Source organism: Condylura cristata, unplaced genomic scaffold, assembly GCF_000260355.1.
Source record: "Condylura cristata isolate star-nosed mole 26May11 unplaced genomic scaffold, ConCri1.0 scaffold00019, whole genome shotgun sequence".
Classification (NCBI taxonomy): domain Eukaryota; kingdom Metazoa; phylum Chordata; class Mammalia; order Eulipotyphla; family Talpidae; genus Condylura; species Condylura cristata.
The window spans coordinates 40,886,156-40,902,354 of record NW_004567120.1 but is presented as its reverse complement, the minus strand read 5'-3'; the positions used below and the strand labels follow the sequence as shown (position 1 = coordinate 40,902,354).

Sequence of the window (16,199 nt, the reverse complement as noted above, 5' to 3'; positions counted from 1 at the left end):
TCCTGGGTCCTCACATAAGAGGGGGAGCTCTGGCCCCTTCATGTCTCTTCACAACACTGATCCCTCCTGGGGCTCTGCTCTCCACCCTCATCTAAAACTAATCTCCTAAAGGCCCCACCTGCAAATGCCAAAACACTGAGGGCGGCAGCTTCAACTTTAGCTACTGTGGGACACGAAGAGTCAGCCCGCACTGTGCCCTCTGCGAACAAGGCTTCACTGGAGAGAGATGCGTAGGACGGTCTTTAAAGGAGAGGGGCGGGCCTGCCTGACCACTGCCTGAGCAGAGGGGAAAATGCTGGCACCTGAGGCCTCCTCCAGACAGGTAGCCCTGCAGGGGCACGGAGAGCACCTGAACAACTTGGGAGCGACAGCACTGACAGTCCCAACAGAAGCAGACAGAAGCCAGCCCAGAGCACGTATGCTCAGCAGCCACGGCGGCAGCGTGGGAGGAGACTGGAGGAGGTGGGGCCTCGCTGGGGAGAAAGAGCTGGCTCAACAGGGGCCCAGGGCAATGTGACAGCTGGGGGGCAAGGGCGCGAGGCAGAACCATGCCCCAGGTCAATGTATGGGACAAGAAGCACGCAGAGTGGACTGGCCCGCAGACAGGACAGAACCGGGAAAGCCGTCCCCATGGCTTAGGAGGGACTGAAACCGGAAGCAGCTTCTGAGGTAAGCCAAGCAGAATCTTCGGAGTCAGGAAATGCGGGGAAAAGAGAACACTGTCAGTGGTGCCCCCGAGAAGGCCAACATGGCCCTCAAGCCCCAATAACTCTGGCGGAGCAAGATCAGCAGGAGGTGGCGCGGGAGCCGTTCTCCCAGGGTCTCACTCCTTAGGGCCAGGACACAACACAATGCCAGTCGTTGCGGATTAGGCTTCTGTTCTCATTGTGACAGCAATTCCAAAGACGTGTTTCCATAAAACTTTTTATGCTGATAGTGAAAAATTTACAAAAGAACATTTTTTAGCTTACACATTTACTCAAAAGCTGAGAAAAGGCTGAGTATGTATTCAACTCTACACTGCTCCTGCGTTTGTTTTAAACAGTACATCTAAGCCTAACATGTGACTCACGGTGACTATGGCATCGCCTTAGACCTCCACAGTCTGTATAAATTGTCCTTTCCAGCAAGCATGAATTTTCTTTGACTGGAACAGTGCTGACAGAATTTGGGGGTGAAAGAAGCCTTGTCTCGTTGGGGAAAAAATCTCAGGTCTTTATCACAAAAAGAGAGGGGGGAGAAGCAAGGAAAGAGGGCGAGGGGGGAGGGGCAGGAGAGAGCGAGAGAACCAAAGGAAGAAAAGCTACGCCGCGAGGTGCCATAGCACTCAGGACCTGGCCCGCGGCCCGTGGGCCGCACGCTGACCCTGCATGTATGACGGGGGCCGCACACACCTGTGAGTTAGCTCCTTACTCGCCCGACAGGTATTTGCTTTGAGTTACGCTGAGGAGAGGGGCAAGCAGAGGTGAACAAGACCAAGGCAGGAAGAAGGAAGACTGCTCACAGCAAGAGGCAGGGCACTTACTGCAGGCACCTGCCTCAGATGGGGGAGGAAGGTTGCTCTGCACATCCCGCTCATGGTGTGGACTAGGTGGGCGCTCATGGTCAACGACATGACTGGCTCAAATGCGAGTCTGCCCTCCTCAGCTACCAGGGCGCAGCTCCCACGCCTGCAGGGCAGAACTGAGTTTGCGGAGGTAGTCAGCTCGGATGACTGCTTGCACTTCCAAAAGGCATTTCGTAAACTCCCTCAGTAGCTCCTCAGTGGACAGTAGCCAACTGTGGGATGTGACCTCCCATGGCCCCCTCTCAAATGAGGACAGGCTGAGCCTGGGGCACGCTCGGCGCTGGAGGGTTATGCACATGTGGGCCACTCCCACGGAAGGTTCTAGCTTTGCTAGACAACCTGGAAGACATGTCTCCTGGAAAGCTCAGCACAGGGGCAAGGAAGGGAGAGCCACCCAGGACCTGCCAGGAGAGGAGGATCCTGGAATTTACCAGACTGTGGGCCAGGGGAAAGGCGTATTTGGTGAGGATCTCGAACATGTCCCTTCTGCTGTGGCCTTCCTGCTTCAACGCGAACCTCAAGTTCCTCATGTCCTGGAGGGCAGAGAGAAATGGGACATTGAGTCTTCAAATAAAGTCATTCTCATTAGCAAAAGATCCTTCTGTTCACCTCAGGGTGCTTGAGTCACTCACCTGAGAGGACAGGGAGCCTAGATTACAGAGAACATGACCTTGCTTTGTGTGATGTCTCCAGACACCCAGCTTGGCACCCTCGCAGTCAGGGGTAAGGGTGAAGTGACACGCTAGAGAAGACAGAGTCAGGCTCCCATCCTGTACCTCATCCACTCTACCTCAATGGTTTTCTGAGATCACTTGCATTCTTAAGCAGTGTTTATTCACAGAGCTTTCCAAATGTGTATCTGCTATCAAACAGTCTCAGAACCAGGCAAACGTGTCCCACAGTACAGACACTCCCCCTCATGCTTTTCCTTTAAACTCGGTTTCAGAAAATCTGCAAATGATTGACATGCTAAGCTCTCAAACAAGTAATGTCATGTATTTTTATTATGCAATTTCACTTTCAGGGCATTCCATACAAACCACATTAAAGCCCTCTGTGCCAGTAATGCCAATGCTTCCAGGAACGTGATGCTCAAAACCAAATTACAAAGGCACCTTCCAAGAGGTGTCTCTGCAATAAGCAGGAAAACCCTTTAGACTGAAACCAGGCAAAACAGGCTCCTAACTTAAATACCAATTTGTATCACATAACAAAATGAATAGCATCCTTTTATTTTCGGAGCTAGAGTTTTTTGGGGTGCCTCCAGTTAATCAAGGCCAACCAGCAGAGCCTCTGTGCAGGAGACGGTCAGGCCCTCACTCTTGGGGGTCACTATCTTCCTATTTTTCATAGTGCTTTTTTATTTCTCTGGAGAGCTCTCTTCATGCATCTTAAATCTTCAGTATGAAGGTCTGGCAGAGGCCTTGCCAGCCACAAGTCACCCCAGAGTGAGGGCAGCAATGAAGGAAGAGCAAAGAAGAGTCTCGGGCTTCCAGTGAACGCCCCAAATTGGCCACTGCATGTCCAGACAGCAGCCTCGGAACCTTGTGATCTTTGGGCCTGGGTGTTCACGTGAAAAGCTAAAACCCAAAACCCAGTTTCCACCGGGATTCTGGCTGCTGGGTCACGATGCCAAGCGCCAGTCAAGAGGAGTAGTCATTTCGATGATTTGAGAGTTTGCGGTTGGTACACGGAGCCTGGGAGCTGACAGACCAGCGAGGGACCCCCTCCCTACGGACCTGGGCTCACATGACGACTGACTAGCAGCTTTCTCTGACCACTGTGCTGGAAATTGGACTATTTCTAGATAAATATTTATTTTGCTCCAGCCAGGACTCATGCAATGTGCCAGAGCACTGGGCTTCAGGGAACTTCGTTTCACTGTTTAATCCCGATGTAAAACTGCCCCATCTCGCCAACAAGCACGTCAATGTGGAAGCAGTGACCGCAGCTGGCACCAACTGCACAGCCCCTGGAGCCCGAGTCTGACCTGCAGGGACAGACGTGCAGGGCGCAGGTGCCTCGAGCCAGACCCTCAACCTACTGGGTCCCGTGTGAAGAGAGAGCCCGGGGCTGGCACAGGTGATGAGGTCCCTCCAACCCCCACGAACCCTGCACTAGATCGCGGTTCGCAGGACCCCAGATGTGTTTCAGTCCAACAACCTTCCGAGCCTTCAGAGGCGAGCGTACAGTTGGATTTGGGGTAGGACCCAAAGGTCTACATTTTTTAAAAAGCCTTCCCAGGTGTGTAGGACTGAGAAACACTGAGAGAGAGGACCTCCAGGTCCTTCGGGCTCTTTCTGGGGCTGGACATTACTCTACAGTCTTTGCTTTTTTTAAACCCACGTTAATGTTCTCCTCATTCAACACGAATGTGCCCTTTTCTATGTGTACGGAAGTACTGAGCCTCTTACTTTGCAGGCAATGTCTAGGCCATAGGAATTCTCTCCTCTGCTTGTCGCGCCTCCCATTTTTTCAATTCTTGAGATCACACCCAGTGGAACATCAAGTATCAGAGTAGAATCCTGTAATGGACAAAAAAAACAAAAGTCAGTGCTTCTGTCAGTTGAATTTAAACACCAAAACCATATAAAAGCCTCGTCTGCGTCTATGCATTTACCATGCTCCTTTTATTGGTTTCTGAACAAAAATAAGCACACCACACACAAACGCGAGCTTCAGAGCAGTCAACTGCGCAACCCCAGTGCACCCCAGCCGCTTTGCTCTGCCTACCAAGTGAGGCGAGCCCCAGTCCGCCCTGCGCTAAGCTCCCGCGAATGCCTTCCACCATTCTCCAAACACTGCGTCTCCATCAGGCCTATGTGCTTTGTGTGTGTGTGTGTGTGGGGGTCCCCTTTGTCTAAGATGAGATCGTTCCCAACTTCTGACAGTCCCCTTGTTGAGCTTAGCAGCTCCAAAGAAGTTTGCTTCCCAGCGAGCTCAGACAGGGCGGGTCGCTGACTTCCTGCTCAGGAACTCTGTGCTAGGCTCAGACTGCAGTTACAGCCTTTCTGCCACTGTCCTGTGGCCACTGTCTGAGACAGCGCCACAAGAGGGGAGGCCCCGTGTTCGCGATCCACTTAACTCTGGGCACAGCTGAGCGGCAGGCGGGCTCTGACACACAGAGGGAGACGCACGGGACAGGAGCAGGCACCTGGGGGGCTTGGAGAGGCTCGTGCAGCAGGCACAGAGAGGAGAGGCCCGTGGGGAGGCCGACAGTGGCAGCCTTTACCCTGCTTTGTACTCTGATTTTGATCTTTTCCTTCCAGACCTGCCTGGTCCATTCTACCCCTCTCCTATGGATTCTGCCAGAAGGCACCTTAGCTGTCGGGCGAGCTCTTAAGCCTCAGCGGCCCCACTCTGGGTCAACCCTATTTGACTGGGCATTCACCCATGAGGGTATAGGTGACTTGGGGTCTTTTACTGGGACACAACAGCCTTCCCTGACCTCCATTTCTACGCACACCAATTCCATTGAGGTTCTTTCACACCAAGTGTGCTTGCGCACATCGATGCCGGGCCCCGTAAGAGCCTGAGAATTTGGGGGTCTCAGGGCTGCCCTGTCTGCACACTAACACCATGACTTTGCACAGCTGTGCCCCCACCTGAAACCAAGCATCTGGAAGCAGTGTTACCTCGGACCCCGGAGCACTACCCAGGAGAAGGGCCTGAGCAGCACGGCTTCTCCATTGTTCTGTACCCCACACAGGGAGCCAGGGACCCAGAAGACATGGTGAAGCACGGGGTCACCGGTGAAGCAACCCCCTCTCCTGGCACCCCGGAGCAGCAGCTAGCCAGTCTGGAATGGCCCACCTGTGCCAGGTACTGCGAGAGGGGCTCTGAACATGTCACTTCACTTTAGCCCACAGCCAGGCTGTAAGTGACGGCGTCCACCTCTGCACATGGCCTCAGGGCTACAGAGAGACTGAGCACTTGCTCGCACATCCTGGAAGGGGAGATGCGAAGCGAGGCCTGGGGCACACACTGACGGCCATCAAAACGGCCTGTTTCTGGTGCTGCAGTTTCACCCCTACGAGCCAGCTGGCGTTACAGCTGTTGTTCACTAGGAGAAACAGCCATGTACTTGCAGACGTTCACTGGGGCCAGAGGTGGAACACGAGGAGGAGAAAATTCCAGTGAGTCAACTCGATGGACTAAGCATACAGCTATTCTAATATTAAATGTCAGAATAATTATGGCCCAGGAAAACTAAGTTGAAGTGGACAAAAGGGAAAAGGTGGCACACGAAGAGCACCGCCACTAGCCACCAGAGCGGACAGGTGGCGAGGACTGAGCAGGCAAGGGCGCGCCAACTGCTTACTTCACACTTTTCTTCAAACGCGATGTTGGGTGACTTCAAAAATAAAGAAAAAAATGTCAAAGATGCTCAGTGAATTCTCTGTTCATTAATAAGGTGCTTTTGGGGAATGTAAATAAAACAGTTTTATCTTAAAATGCAATACAAAACAAAGCATTTCTTTTCAAAATGCGAACACAGCCTGGGCGCCGCTGAAATTCAGGCGTGTGAGGCACACCGAGAGGGTCGTCCCGGGAACTGCGCTGAGAGGCCAAGCCTACCTCACAAGGGTACGCACCGCACGATCCATTTGCAACATTCTAGAAACGACAAGATGTAAAGACGGAGGCCAGAGAATTGGCTTCAAGGGGGTGAGGGGAAGGGGCTGGGCTAAAACGGGGTGGCGTGCGGGGTTCCTGGCAGTGACAGCTGCGTGTCTTGGCTGTTGGTGGCAGTAACAGGAATGTAATGGGGTCGACCGTCACAGACCTGGATGTGGAAACATGGAAAAACAAGCAGAGGAAAATCTGGCAAATTTCAAGTCTGGTCGGAGCCTTAGCTCACTGCTCTGGGCCAACCGATTTCCTGGTTTTGACAAGACGGGCAGTTACTACAGAAGCGCGACCTCCTTGCAGCATTTTCTGAGTTCTGGAGCCTTCATAACAATTCCAAGATAAACAGTGTGCGAGAGCGGCCACCACAGTGTAGAGAAAAGAACGCAAGTCCCAAAATGGTGCACGCTGGCTCAGACCGGCCCTGTGACACTCGTCACCTGCACGGCCTTGTAGGCCACTGCGTGTCCCAGCCACCACCATGAAGTAGGGCTGGCCAGATATCACAGGCCTTGGCACCTGGCGTGGCGCGGGTCTCAAGCGCCAGCGGCAGCCTTCATTACAGCCAGGTCCGACTCGGCCTCTGCAGACGTCACGATGCCCCCAGGCTAGCCACTCAGTGGGAACAGCAAGCACCTGCCGGGCCTTCTCTTTGTACCTTAAGGAGGTGTTTCTGAGGTGCTGCCATGGGTGGGGGTCGGGGGGAGGGACATCTCCCAATTTGACTAAAATCCAAAGCTAAGAAGAAAAAGCAACACGTGGTAGCTCCTGCGATGGTGATGCATTCACTGCTCTGTGTGGTCCAGTCGTTACAAAGGCGCCACTACATAGTCTGTTACCGCGCCCAGACGACAGTCTGTGCAACTAAATTCCTAAATGCTGGGCTTACACCTAAACATAGAGACACTGAATAGAAATTTATACTCTCCTATCAACATAGAAATAAGAATGCAAAACGAAAAAATTATGAAAAACGAGGTTCACCTGGCTGGAAAGGATCAAAGGTGCCAAGGAATTCGTCCCAAGTGCCAGCACAACCTGACCCCATCCAGAGACGCGAAGGACACAGGTGGGCACCAAGAACACAGACACTATCAGTTTTAGGTCATGATAAATGAGCCACATCCAGAGATCCAAGAGGTCACAGGAAACAGAAAAGGCCCCTGAAGCTCAAGATGTCCAGAACAAAACACAGGGTGCTTCTCTCTCCCAATGACATTTTCCTGCCTCAGTGCTCGCCCCTCTCTCTCCCCACAGACAAAAATCAGCACCCAGGACACCCCATTCTGTTATCCTTAATCTAATCTCCCAAGTCCACCTCCTTATCTCTATCTCCAACTCTTCTAGCCGTTTCTCTGCCCTCAGGACACAAAAGCCTAGGTGACCTTTTACCTGATGCCCTCAGTCCCTCAGCTTCAGCCACTTTCAAAGGCTCTTACTGCTCAGCTCTACAAACCTAAGGCCCAGGTCATCTGGCACCATCCACCTCTCCTGCTCAGCCCTCGACCTTCTCCCCCCACTGCCCGCCCAGCGTATGCTGGCCAGGATAAAGTCACTGGGGCCACAGCTGCAGAGGAGGGAAGCAAGTGACAACTGAGGAAGAAGGGATGAGGACAGAGCTGGTAGGGAGAAAAACTGAGGTGCAGTGAAGGCAAAGGCAGAAGTGGGAGAAGAGTCTCGATGCACGAAAGAAAGGACAGAGAAGGAAGGTGCCGTCACCGTGCGGGCTCCTGAGGAGCAAAGGTCAGGGGACTCGAGAGGCCACTGCCACAAGCAGTGGCAGGGGTTCCAACAGGGGACCGAAGCCCCAACGCAGGAAGTGAAGGAGTCGCTCGTCCAGAAGTGGCAGCGGCAGGCGTTCGGTTGTCAAGAAGCCTGGCAGAGTTGGGCAAGAGAGAGGAGTATCAGCGAGCAGGGATGCAGGAGGGGCTGGAACTCAGGGGCCTTGAGCAGGATGGAAGACAAGCAGTGAGGGGCCAGAGGCTGCAAAACGGAGGGCCACAGGGCTGCACTTTGGAAGAGACTGGAGCTGAGTGAGGAGGACGGGATGGGCGAGAGCCGCTGCACCACACCGCACCACAGGAGGCGGCATTGGGAGCCAGCCAGAGACCCCAAGGCACGCCAAAGCACCGTCAGAACCTTTCCTAGCTTGGGGCCACGGGATACGAATTCATTCCGTCCACTCCACTACTTTCAGCCCATGTGTTTCTGGAAGTTAAGGACCGGTGTGAGAACTATGGGTCACGGAACCCGGGGCTATCGAAGAAACTGTTGTTTTTCAGCTGCAAACAGCATCCACCTTGCCGTGGCAGCTGCTGTGGACTGGACGTTTGAGAGCCTGCAGTGTGGAGCCTCAGTGCGGTCCGCGTCACGCACACAGCGGAGGCCTCGCTGCTAGGCTCACTTTAGCATTACTTCACCTCCCAGAAAAGGGAGAGACGCCAAACACGCCAGACAGAAGGGCCCTGCGAAGGCCGGTCTTGAGCCGTCCCCAAAGTATTTTCTTGACCTGGAAGGCTTTTTGTTCTTGTTCGTGCTGGGGACAGAGGAGGAACTCCAGCCTGCTGTGCAAGGCCCACCTCGGCTCCCTTCTGGGTGCTGGGCGAGCACATCCAGGTAGGGTGACTATGGACACGAAGGCACCAGGCTGCCAGCTGCTCAGGCTCGGGCTGTGACAATGCCTTGCGCCTGGCACAGCCAAGGTATGTGAGCTGCGGGGGCTGACGGGCACAAGGGCCTCCACCCAGCTCCATTCTCCAGGTCCTGTCTCTCTACTGGTAAGTAAACCACCAAGACTTGAAGGAAACAGACCCCCTTACCCCAACCCTCACAGAGTGCCTTCCCTGAGTAAGCTGGCCATGTCTTCTCTCCGCTGGGGCCTGAAGGCTATTTCACAACCGCTGGCTCGTGCTCTGCCTGGAGAATGAATCACTATGCCTCTATCTTTAAGAAACCCGCACAATAAATTTCTCCTTAAATTTAATCCAGGAGGAATTGACCATTTCTGACTTATCTCTGAAAGATGAAATGGATATTCCACACATTGCTCACCTCGACAGCTGTGCTAATCCCAGAAGCAAATTACACTGCGAAGGGTTATCACCTGCTGAGTGGAAGGCTGCGAGCTCCCTGTACTCTGCCAGCGTTGAGAACAAACAAGTGTGTGGTATGAAGGTAAGAGACAGCCACTTTTGAAAGACGAATCCCTTGGGGGGCGGGGGGATGGTCCCTCACAGATGTTTGCTTCTTACCTGGGCAGTGGGCCACAGATGTTTGTGGGTTCGTTATAAACTTGATCTTAAATATTTTACAAATCAATTTTAAAAGTGAGTGACCGGTAGAGACGAGGTGGGGACAGCCATGTACTCTAGGTGGAGAAAGCAGGAAGTGAGGAAAAGCACAGGGCTTGTTTGGGGCTTGGACACTGAGAGACACCTCCGCCAGAGTGTGAGGGCGGGCCCCTGGAGGCGGGAAGGCAGTTCAGTGGTTATAGAAGCTGAAGAGGAGGGAGCCCCAGGGCCTACCTTAGGGTGCTGAAAGAAAGGAGTGGGGAGAGGCTGCTGGGGGGGGGTCTAGGAGGCTCCCCGAGGGTCCTAGGAGCTGGTTTCACTCTGGCTGGGAAGGGCAGGGGGATACAAGGACGGGCAGATGTGAAGACCACTGCAGAGATGGGGGGTGGAAGAAAAGCAGCACTGCTGACAGAAACAAGAGCGAACTGGGGAGAGAACGTGCTGGAGAACCATGGCACGGCAGGCCTCTGGGCCACCAGGGCAGTGCAGTAGCCAGGGAGGAAGGAGGCGTGGCCAGCCGAAAGGGCCCTTTGAACCAGGCCCCTGGCCTACCTACCTTGCCAAGCAGGCAGAGCTGGTGCAGGGCTGGCCTGGGCAACTGGGTAGCTTTGCAAGCAGACAACTGTGGAGAAGTAACAGAGGCAAGGAGAGCAGAAGGGATAGAACGTTGAGGCCAGGGAGGTGGGGAAGCTTCCAGCAGAAGGAAGGAGCAAAGCGCTATTCAAGCACACTCATTCTCCACAGAATCTGTTCTCCCAAAGGCCCCCATAGACCTAAACCTGAACCTTGCAACCTGTAAAATCCTCCCTTCCTTCGAGATTTTTCTGGCAGTACTTTTCCTACTGCTCCAACTGCCACTTCTCTCTTCTCCACTCCTCTTTTCACTCTCTCCATGGACCAGTGTCCATGACCTCAGGATTCTCTCCTCAGCCCTATCAGCAGTGATGAGTCATCGCCGTGACTCATGGCTCAAGCTGCATTACCAGAGGCTGCAGCTCTGCTTAGCGAGTATCTCCCTAAGCAAGGCGTTAGCTCCACCACAACGTTCACTGAGCGTTTCTGGAATAGAGGAGGGTAGGGGTGAATGGAGGGTCTGTCTACGCTACCGTGCTGCCACAGCGCCTGGGCCCCGCACACTCTGAAATGGTTCTGGAAGCCAGGAGCCATGCATAGGTCCCAGCGCAAGCCTGAGCCCTGAACATCCTCAAGGTTGGTGGCGGTGGGATTTCTAAAGCCCACGAGCAACAGTAGGATTTGAGGTGTTGCGATTTAGTAGGGTCAGAGCTTGGTTGGACCGCGGAAGCTAAGCCATTGCCCTCTGAGGTGTGTGAGGAACCCAGGAGCTGGGCTTCACCTGAGTTCCCCCACCGACGGCACACTTACTGAGTACCGACTGTCTATTGGACACAGTGCCAGCTTGGCACAGGGAGCCCATGGGACTCACCACCGGCTAAGGCCGTAGACACCAGGCCAGAAGCCCTTCTCTGGCATGCCTGGCAGCATGCCTTCGCCGAGTGCTGCAGGTCCGCCCGCAAGTATGGTCGGGCCTGTGCGTGCGTGCGCACGCAAATGCACACACACACACACACAGCAGGAGCAAGCAGCGAAACAGGAAGAGAGCTAGGCAAGCGCTCGGGAGGAAACATGGACAGAGAGGAAGTGTGGGAGGGGACTCGAGGTCAGCTCGGCAGGCAGGGGCGGTTTCAGGGCGCTAAGTGCAGGAGCATGGAGACATGGAAGAGGGCTGTGGACACATGAAGAGGAAGTGACTCTGAGGGAATCTGGGGGAAGCGCCAGTGAGGACAATGGCGGCTGAGAAGAACGGTGCCAGGGAACAGAGCAGCAGTGCCTCGCCTTGTGTGTGGAGAGAAGGGGGGGAGCTTTGGAAGTGAGCTGGCGTGGGCAGAAGTGGTGTGAACAGAAGCTGGAGAACCCAGAGGGCCGTGTGTCACAGGAGAGTGGATTTTACTCTGTGGGCAATGGGGGAACCAACGAGAGTTCTAGAACCGAGAAGCCACTCAGCCTAGCTAGGGAGGAGCACAAGCGGCAGAGCGGAGGCCAAGCCCAGGAAGAAGGGCCGGGGTGGGGGGGAGCGCGCCAGGACAGTCTAAGGAAACCAAGTGCACGGGCACCTCCCGAGCGGAGAGCTGGCACAGCGTCTGCCGCACTCCCTCTGCCGAGTCACTTACATACCTGAAACCAACAGGTCCGCTCTGGAATGCCAGTGAGATGATGGCTGTGGGGCGCACACAGCAGCCAGGCGGCAGTGGGATGCAGCTGCTGTTCTCACTGAGGACTGTACGCGAGCAACACGGCCGCGCCTGTGCTTCCCAGCTTCTGCGTGCCCGTGCCAGCTGGCTGTCCTCACCTGGTGCCCCTGCCATCAACTGCGAGCTTACCCACTGCACCGACTGCTGTGGCCGGTTGCTCAAAATGTTTAAGTGAAACTTAGTGGAAGCTGAAAAAGGTAAGGGGTTGGTCTGAAACAGCCGCGCGCCCACCCATGCAGCTAGTTCCCGCCCTCTAAAGGGCCCGGAAGACCGCGGAGCTTGGTGAGAGCGCCGCGAATCACAGTAGCACAAGCTCGTCCCAGCAGGCGGGAGGAAAACCAAGCAAGCGCAACTGCACTTGCCAGCTACTGCAAGCCCTCAAACTCTGGGTGTTTCCTCTCTGCAACTTTTCTAAGTTGTCTTCACTTGTTCAACAGAACTGAAACCTCACACAGCATACTCAGTCTTGTCCCTGTCGCAGCTGAAATCGTTTTCCCAGCTCATCCTCAGTGACGATGACCACGCAAGATGGAGCCAGCATGGCAGGCTACTCAGCTGGCAACGTGTCCAGAGTGGGGAGGCCCATGACACAGCTTTCACTCCCAGTGGTGGTCTACAATCTCATGGCCCCATGTGGCTGTGGAAGCTGCACAGAACGAGTCAGACCTGCTCCAAGGAAGGCACGGGCATGTGCCAAGGCAGCTCGGCCACGTCTCCGGGCAGTCTGCTCCAGACAAAGGGCAACTTCCATTTCTATCCTCGCTCTTGTGACAGCCCTTCAGAGCCAGGCTCCCGCCAACTGAACTGTCTCTAGTTTGTCATGTCCCTCCTCAAACGTGTCACCCATACTTGAAGGAGATACCTCAGGCTGTGCTCACTAGGCTGCACTTCTGATAGCTCAGCCTGTGAGTACCTGAATCACATGTGAGCAGCCCACTAAGATAGCCCTCCTCCGACCTTTAGCGAGATGACTGGCTTTTATGAAGTAAATGTTATCTACACACAGCTTCACATTAATTTCACCCCACCATGCTAGTTGGGTAAGGCCACACTACCCTGATTCTGTCACCCGGCACACTGCCTCGTAGGTTGCACTTTCTGCATATCAGCCATGAGCTTCCTGTGCGCTCCTCTGTGCTGCCCCACCAACACCGGAGAGGGAAAGCTCACACAGCCAGACCACAGCGACCACCCCCCTCGGTGGCGCCGAGCCTTTAACACACAATTTATAACTCCACCGGCATGGGCCACCAACACTGGCCAGGTTTCTCACCAGGGGCTGACACGTGCCTGATGTACTCAAGACACATATCCAGAACAGTCCCAGCAGCTTCTTTCTTTCTTAGGTGCTTAAAAATCATGTTGAAATGATTAGTAATTCTAGAACTGCTGCCAATGGTTACCCAGGGTAGACATACAGCTCACTGCTGTTAATTTCCAGAATTTTCTTTCACATTCTGGAAAACCAGTTGTCCTGCGAGAAGGCTGAACAGATGTGCATATAATGCCCAATGTCATCACCTCGTGGGTGGCTCTGCAGACAACAGAAGCAGGCGGCCACGGCCACAGGACTAATAGTTAGCATTTCTCAGCATTTGGATATAATAACGAACATGTAAAAATGACCAAAGAGGCAAGCTAATCTAATCAGAACCAGCATCAGTAATGGTGAGTACAAGCAGTAAGCTTGTTAGACCCCCTAACAGTCTCACTGTCCAGTGCAGACACTGTCACTGGACAGTGAGTCTGCATGTCCAGTGGTCCTGATCCTCCCTAGTCCTGCCCGTCAAAATGCACCTGCCTCTTCAGGCTGACCAACGGCTACTCACATCTACCACAGGCCATGTTATGGTAGCCACAGAGGCTATTTTCTCAGTCTTCCCCTTCTGGAGCATCTCTTTCTCCTGTCATTATTTCAGTTATGGAATGTTCCTGAAACACTGTGGCAAACATTTGTGGATGTGAAATGAAATGGGCGGGAGGCACTAAGCCATAGGACAGTCACCCTAGTTTTAAACTACAAGCTGGAGCCTTGTAATTGAACACCTGGAAAGTGCCTTCATAATTCACATTAGCAGCCTCCTGCGAGCTGTTTGATGAAGGCCCTCGGTCAGCCATTCTGATGCAGTGTGGCAAGGGCAGCGAGGTGTTTTATGAAGGGCCTCGGTCAGCCATTCTGATGCAGTGTGGCAAGGGCAGCGAGATGTTTCATGAAGGGCCTCGGTCAGCCATTCTGATGCAGTGTGGCAAGGGCAGCGAGATGTTTCATGAAGGGCCTCGGTCAGCCATTCTGATGCAGTGTGGCAAGGGCAGCTGGGGAATCTGCTCGGCCCCACAGCTGGACCTCATCTATGCTTCAGGTAAAGAACCACTGTTCTGCTTCTCCAAACTAGCACACCTGGGGACTGTCACCAACCCTATTCCACTCTAACGAGGGACAAAACTTAATTCTTTAATTCACTCCACTCCCTACTCATACAGGTGTTGGTTAAACAAGCTTTGCATAAGCCAAAAATTAAGAGTTGACAAGCAAGTCTATCGGCCATGTTAATCTGATCTAGTCAATCGCACAGAGTAGAAGAGAAAGAGTTCAGCAATATCTTTAGCAGTAGGGTCATCTTTATGGTCTTAGAGTCTACTTACCATTTCCAAACTTCTTAAATAAAGACGATAATTTGTGATGTAAACTCTTCCCTTAATGGGGCCATTGAAAGGACATATGTAAATAACTTCTTTGTCTATTAAGATAAAAAAAGTACCCTAAAGTGATGGAAATATATACCAAGATACATAACATTAATATAAACTAGTTGGCTAAGAATAAGCACAATTTAAACAGCCAGAGCAAAGGCGCCCAGCCAGCACTGGCCTCACCTCTGCATCACTGTGCCTGGTGCAGCGGGGACTGGAGTGGGCGCACGTCACCTCCAGGGCCTGGCGGTGCTTCTCTGAGCTGGCCCTCTCTGCTGTCACCCCGAAGCAAGGTCTAACAGCTGGGGGGCGGGAAGGAGACCCCCTGGGGTGAAGGTAACTGGAGCTCCTTCAACCTGAGGGCGCTTCAAGCAGGGCGAGCTCAGAGAAGCACCGCCAGGTAGGGTTTGAGGTTTGCCAACCTCCAATCACACAAGCATCGTGTTTTTAATAAATGAGTAATATCAGCAGCAAAGATGTTTCTATAGTCTAGTCTTTTTCTTAATAGTCCAGAGATGAGTTTAGCTAGACTCTCATCAAACATGACAGTAATATAAAACAGATGGCCAAGAGAACAAGACCTCTTTGGAAGAGTCCAACATACAGAGAAACTAAACCAGGAGAATTCATTTATTGTGAGAAAAGTAAATCTTTCAAGGATGCCCTTCAATGTATTAATGGCTTTCAGTGTTTGTGTTTAGACAGTCTTGAAATCTTTCTCCTTGGGTGCTAATGAGAAACACCCGGTGGCACATCTTGCTAATCCAGTTGGTTACTGCGTGGTTAAGGCTCTGGCAGACACAGAAACCAAAACTGGATGCATGCAGGCTTCCAACGTAAGGGCTTCTCTCTGCTCCAGCCCAGCCACTGGGCGGGCCACGGGCCGGGGCTTTCTCAACTGGGCGCAGGGTGCAAGTGTGCGGACTGGGTGCTTTGGTCTTGGTGCGCGGCTGACTAACTGGAAAGGCGCCGACACATGGCAACCGTGATATCACGGGATACATGGGAGTCTGAGAGGAGGGTGTCGACCCTGACACAGAATGTGAATGCCCACCACAGCAGCACCAGGCTGGGAAGGGCATACTTCTGCGTCTTGGGCCAGAATGTGGTGGCCCTTCCAGGGGCCTTCCTCTTAACATGAACTTATCATGAAAAGTAAGTCACCAATCAAAAGGTTACCTCAACAGTATTACATTCACTTCTGTGGCAAACGAAAGCCATTTTAAGCGCTCACGCTCTCCTATGTCTCAAAGAAGAGAATACTTGGGCCCAGGCCTTTAAGTGGTTCACTGGAAAGGACACATCACAGACCGGCAAACCTCAGTAGCATTTTGTTCTTAAAACCTCAAACAATGAGTGCTGAGAGCTATGGTAAGGACATAATCCACACTTTTCCCCCCAAATAATTCTCAGTTTCTAAAAGTGCAGAGAGAAAAACTGTCCCTATTCTGGGGTTCATAAAGCTCTTGAAAGGGCTCTTCGCATAGGCCACTAACACGGCTCTGTCCATATTAATGCACTAAACAAAGCCAGCCAGCCCCGCCTCATGTGACTTTTCCAGGCACAGGGCTGGGGCGACCCTGCCAGCCCCCCATCACCCCTCAGACCCAAGCTGCACAAGCCCCTTACCGGTAATTCGTATCTCCCCCGGAAGTCGAGGGACAGCCTCACCGAGATCTTGATCAACCCCATCTCTGGAGGAGGTCTGGAAGTAAAACAGTGTCATCAGAAGGTGGTTAGGCAACCCAAACA

General features: G+C 53.2%; 1 protein-coding gene across 4 annotated transcripts in view; it reads right to left on the bottom strand.

Moving 5' to 3' along the window:
* The window catches only part of MTM1 (myotubularin 1), a 64,826-nt gene that overhangs the window by 28,541 nt on the left and 20,086 nt on the right, over positions 1-16,199 (bottom strand). For 3 of the 4 annotated variants that reach the window (XM_004685864.2, XM_012727217.1, XM_012727220.1), the window contains exons 3-6: positions 16,077-16,152; positions 14,400-14,494; positions 3,982-4,092; positions 1,999-2,100 (exon numbers count right to left, since the gene is read on the bottom strand). In XM_004685864.2, coding sequence (XP_004685921.1) covers positions 1,999-2,100; positions 3,982-4,092; positions 14,400-14,494; positions 16,077-16,152 — 384 coding nt within the window. The remainder of the gene's footprint in view (positions 1-1,998; positions 2,101-3,981; positions 4,093-14,399; positions 14,495-16,076; positions 16,153-16,199) is intronic. The other variant, XM_012727219.1, reaches the window with a different exon arrangement.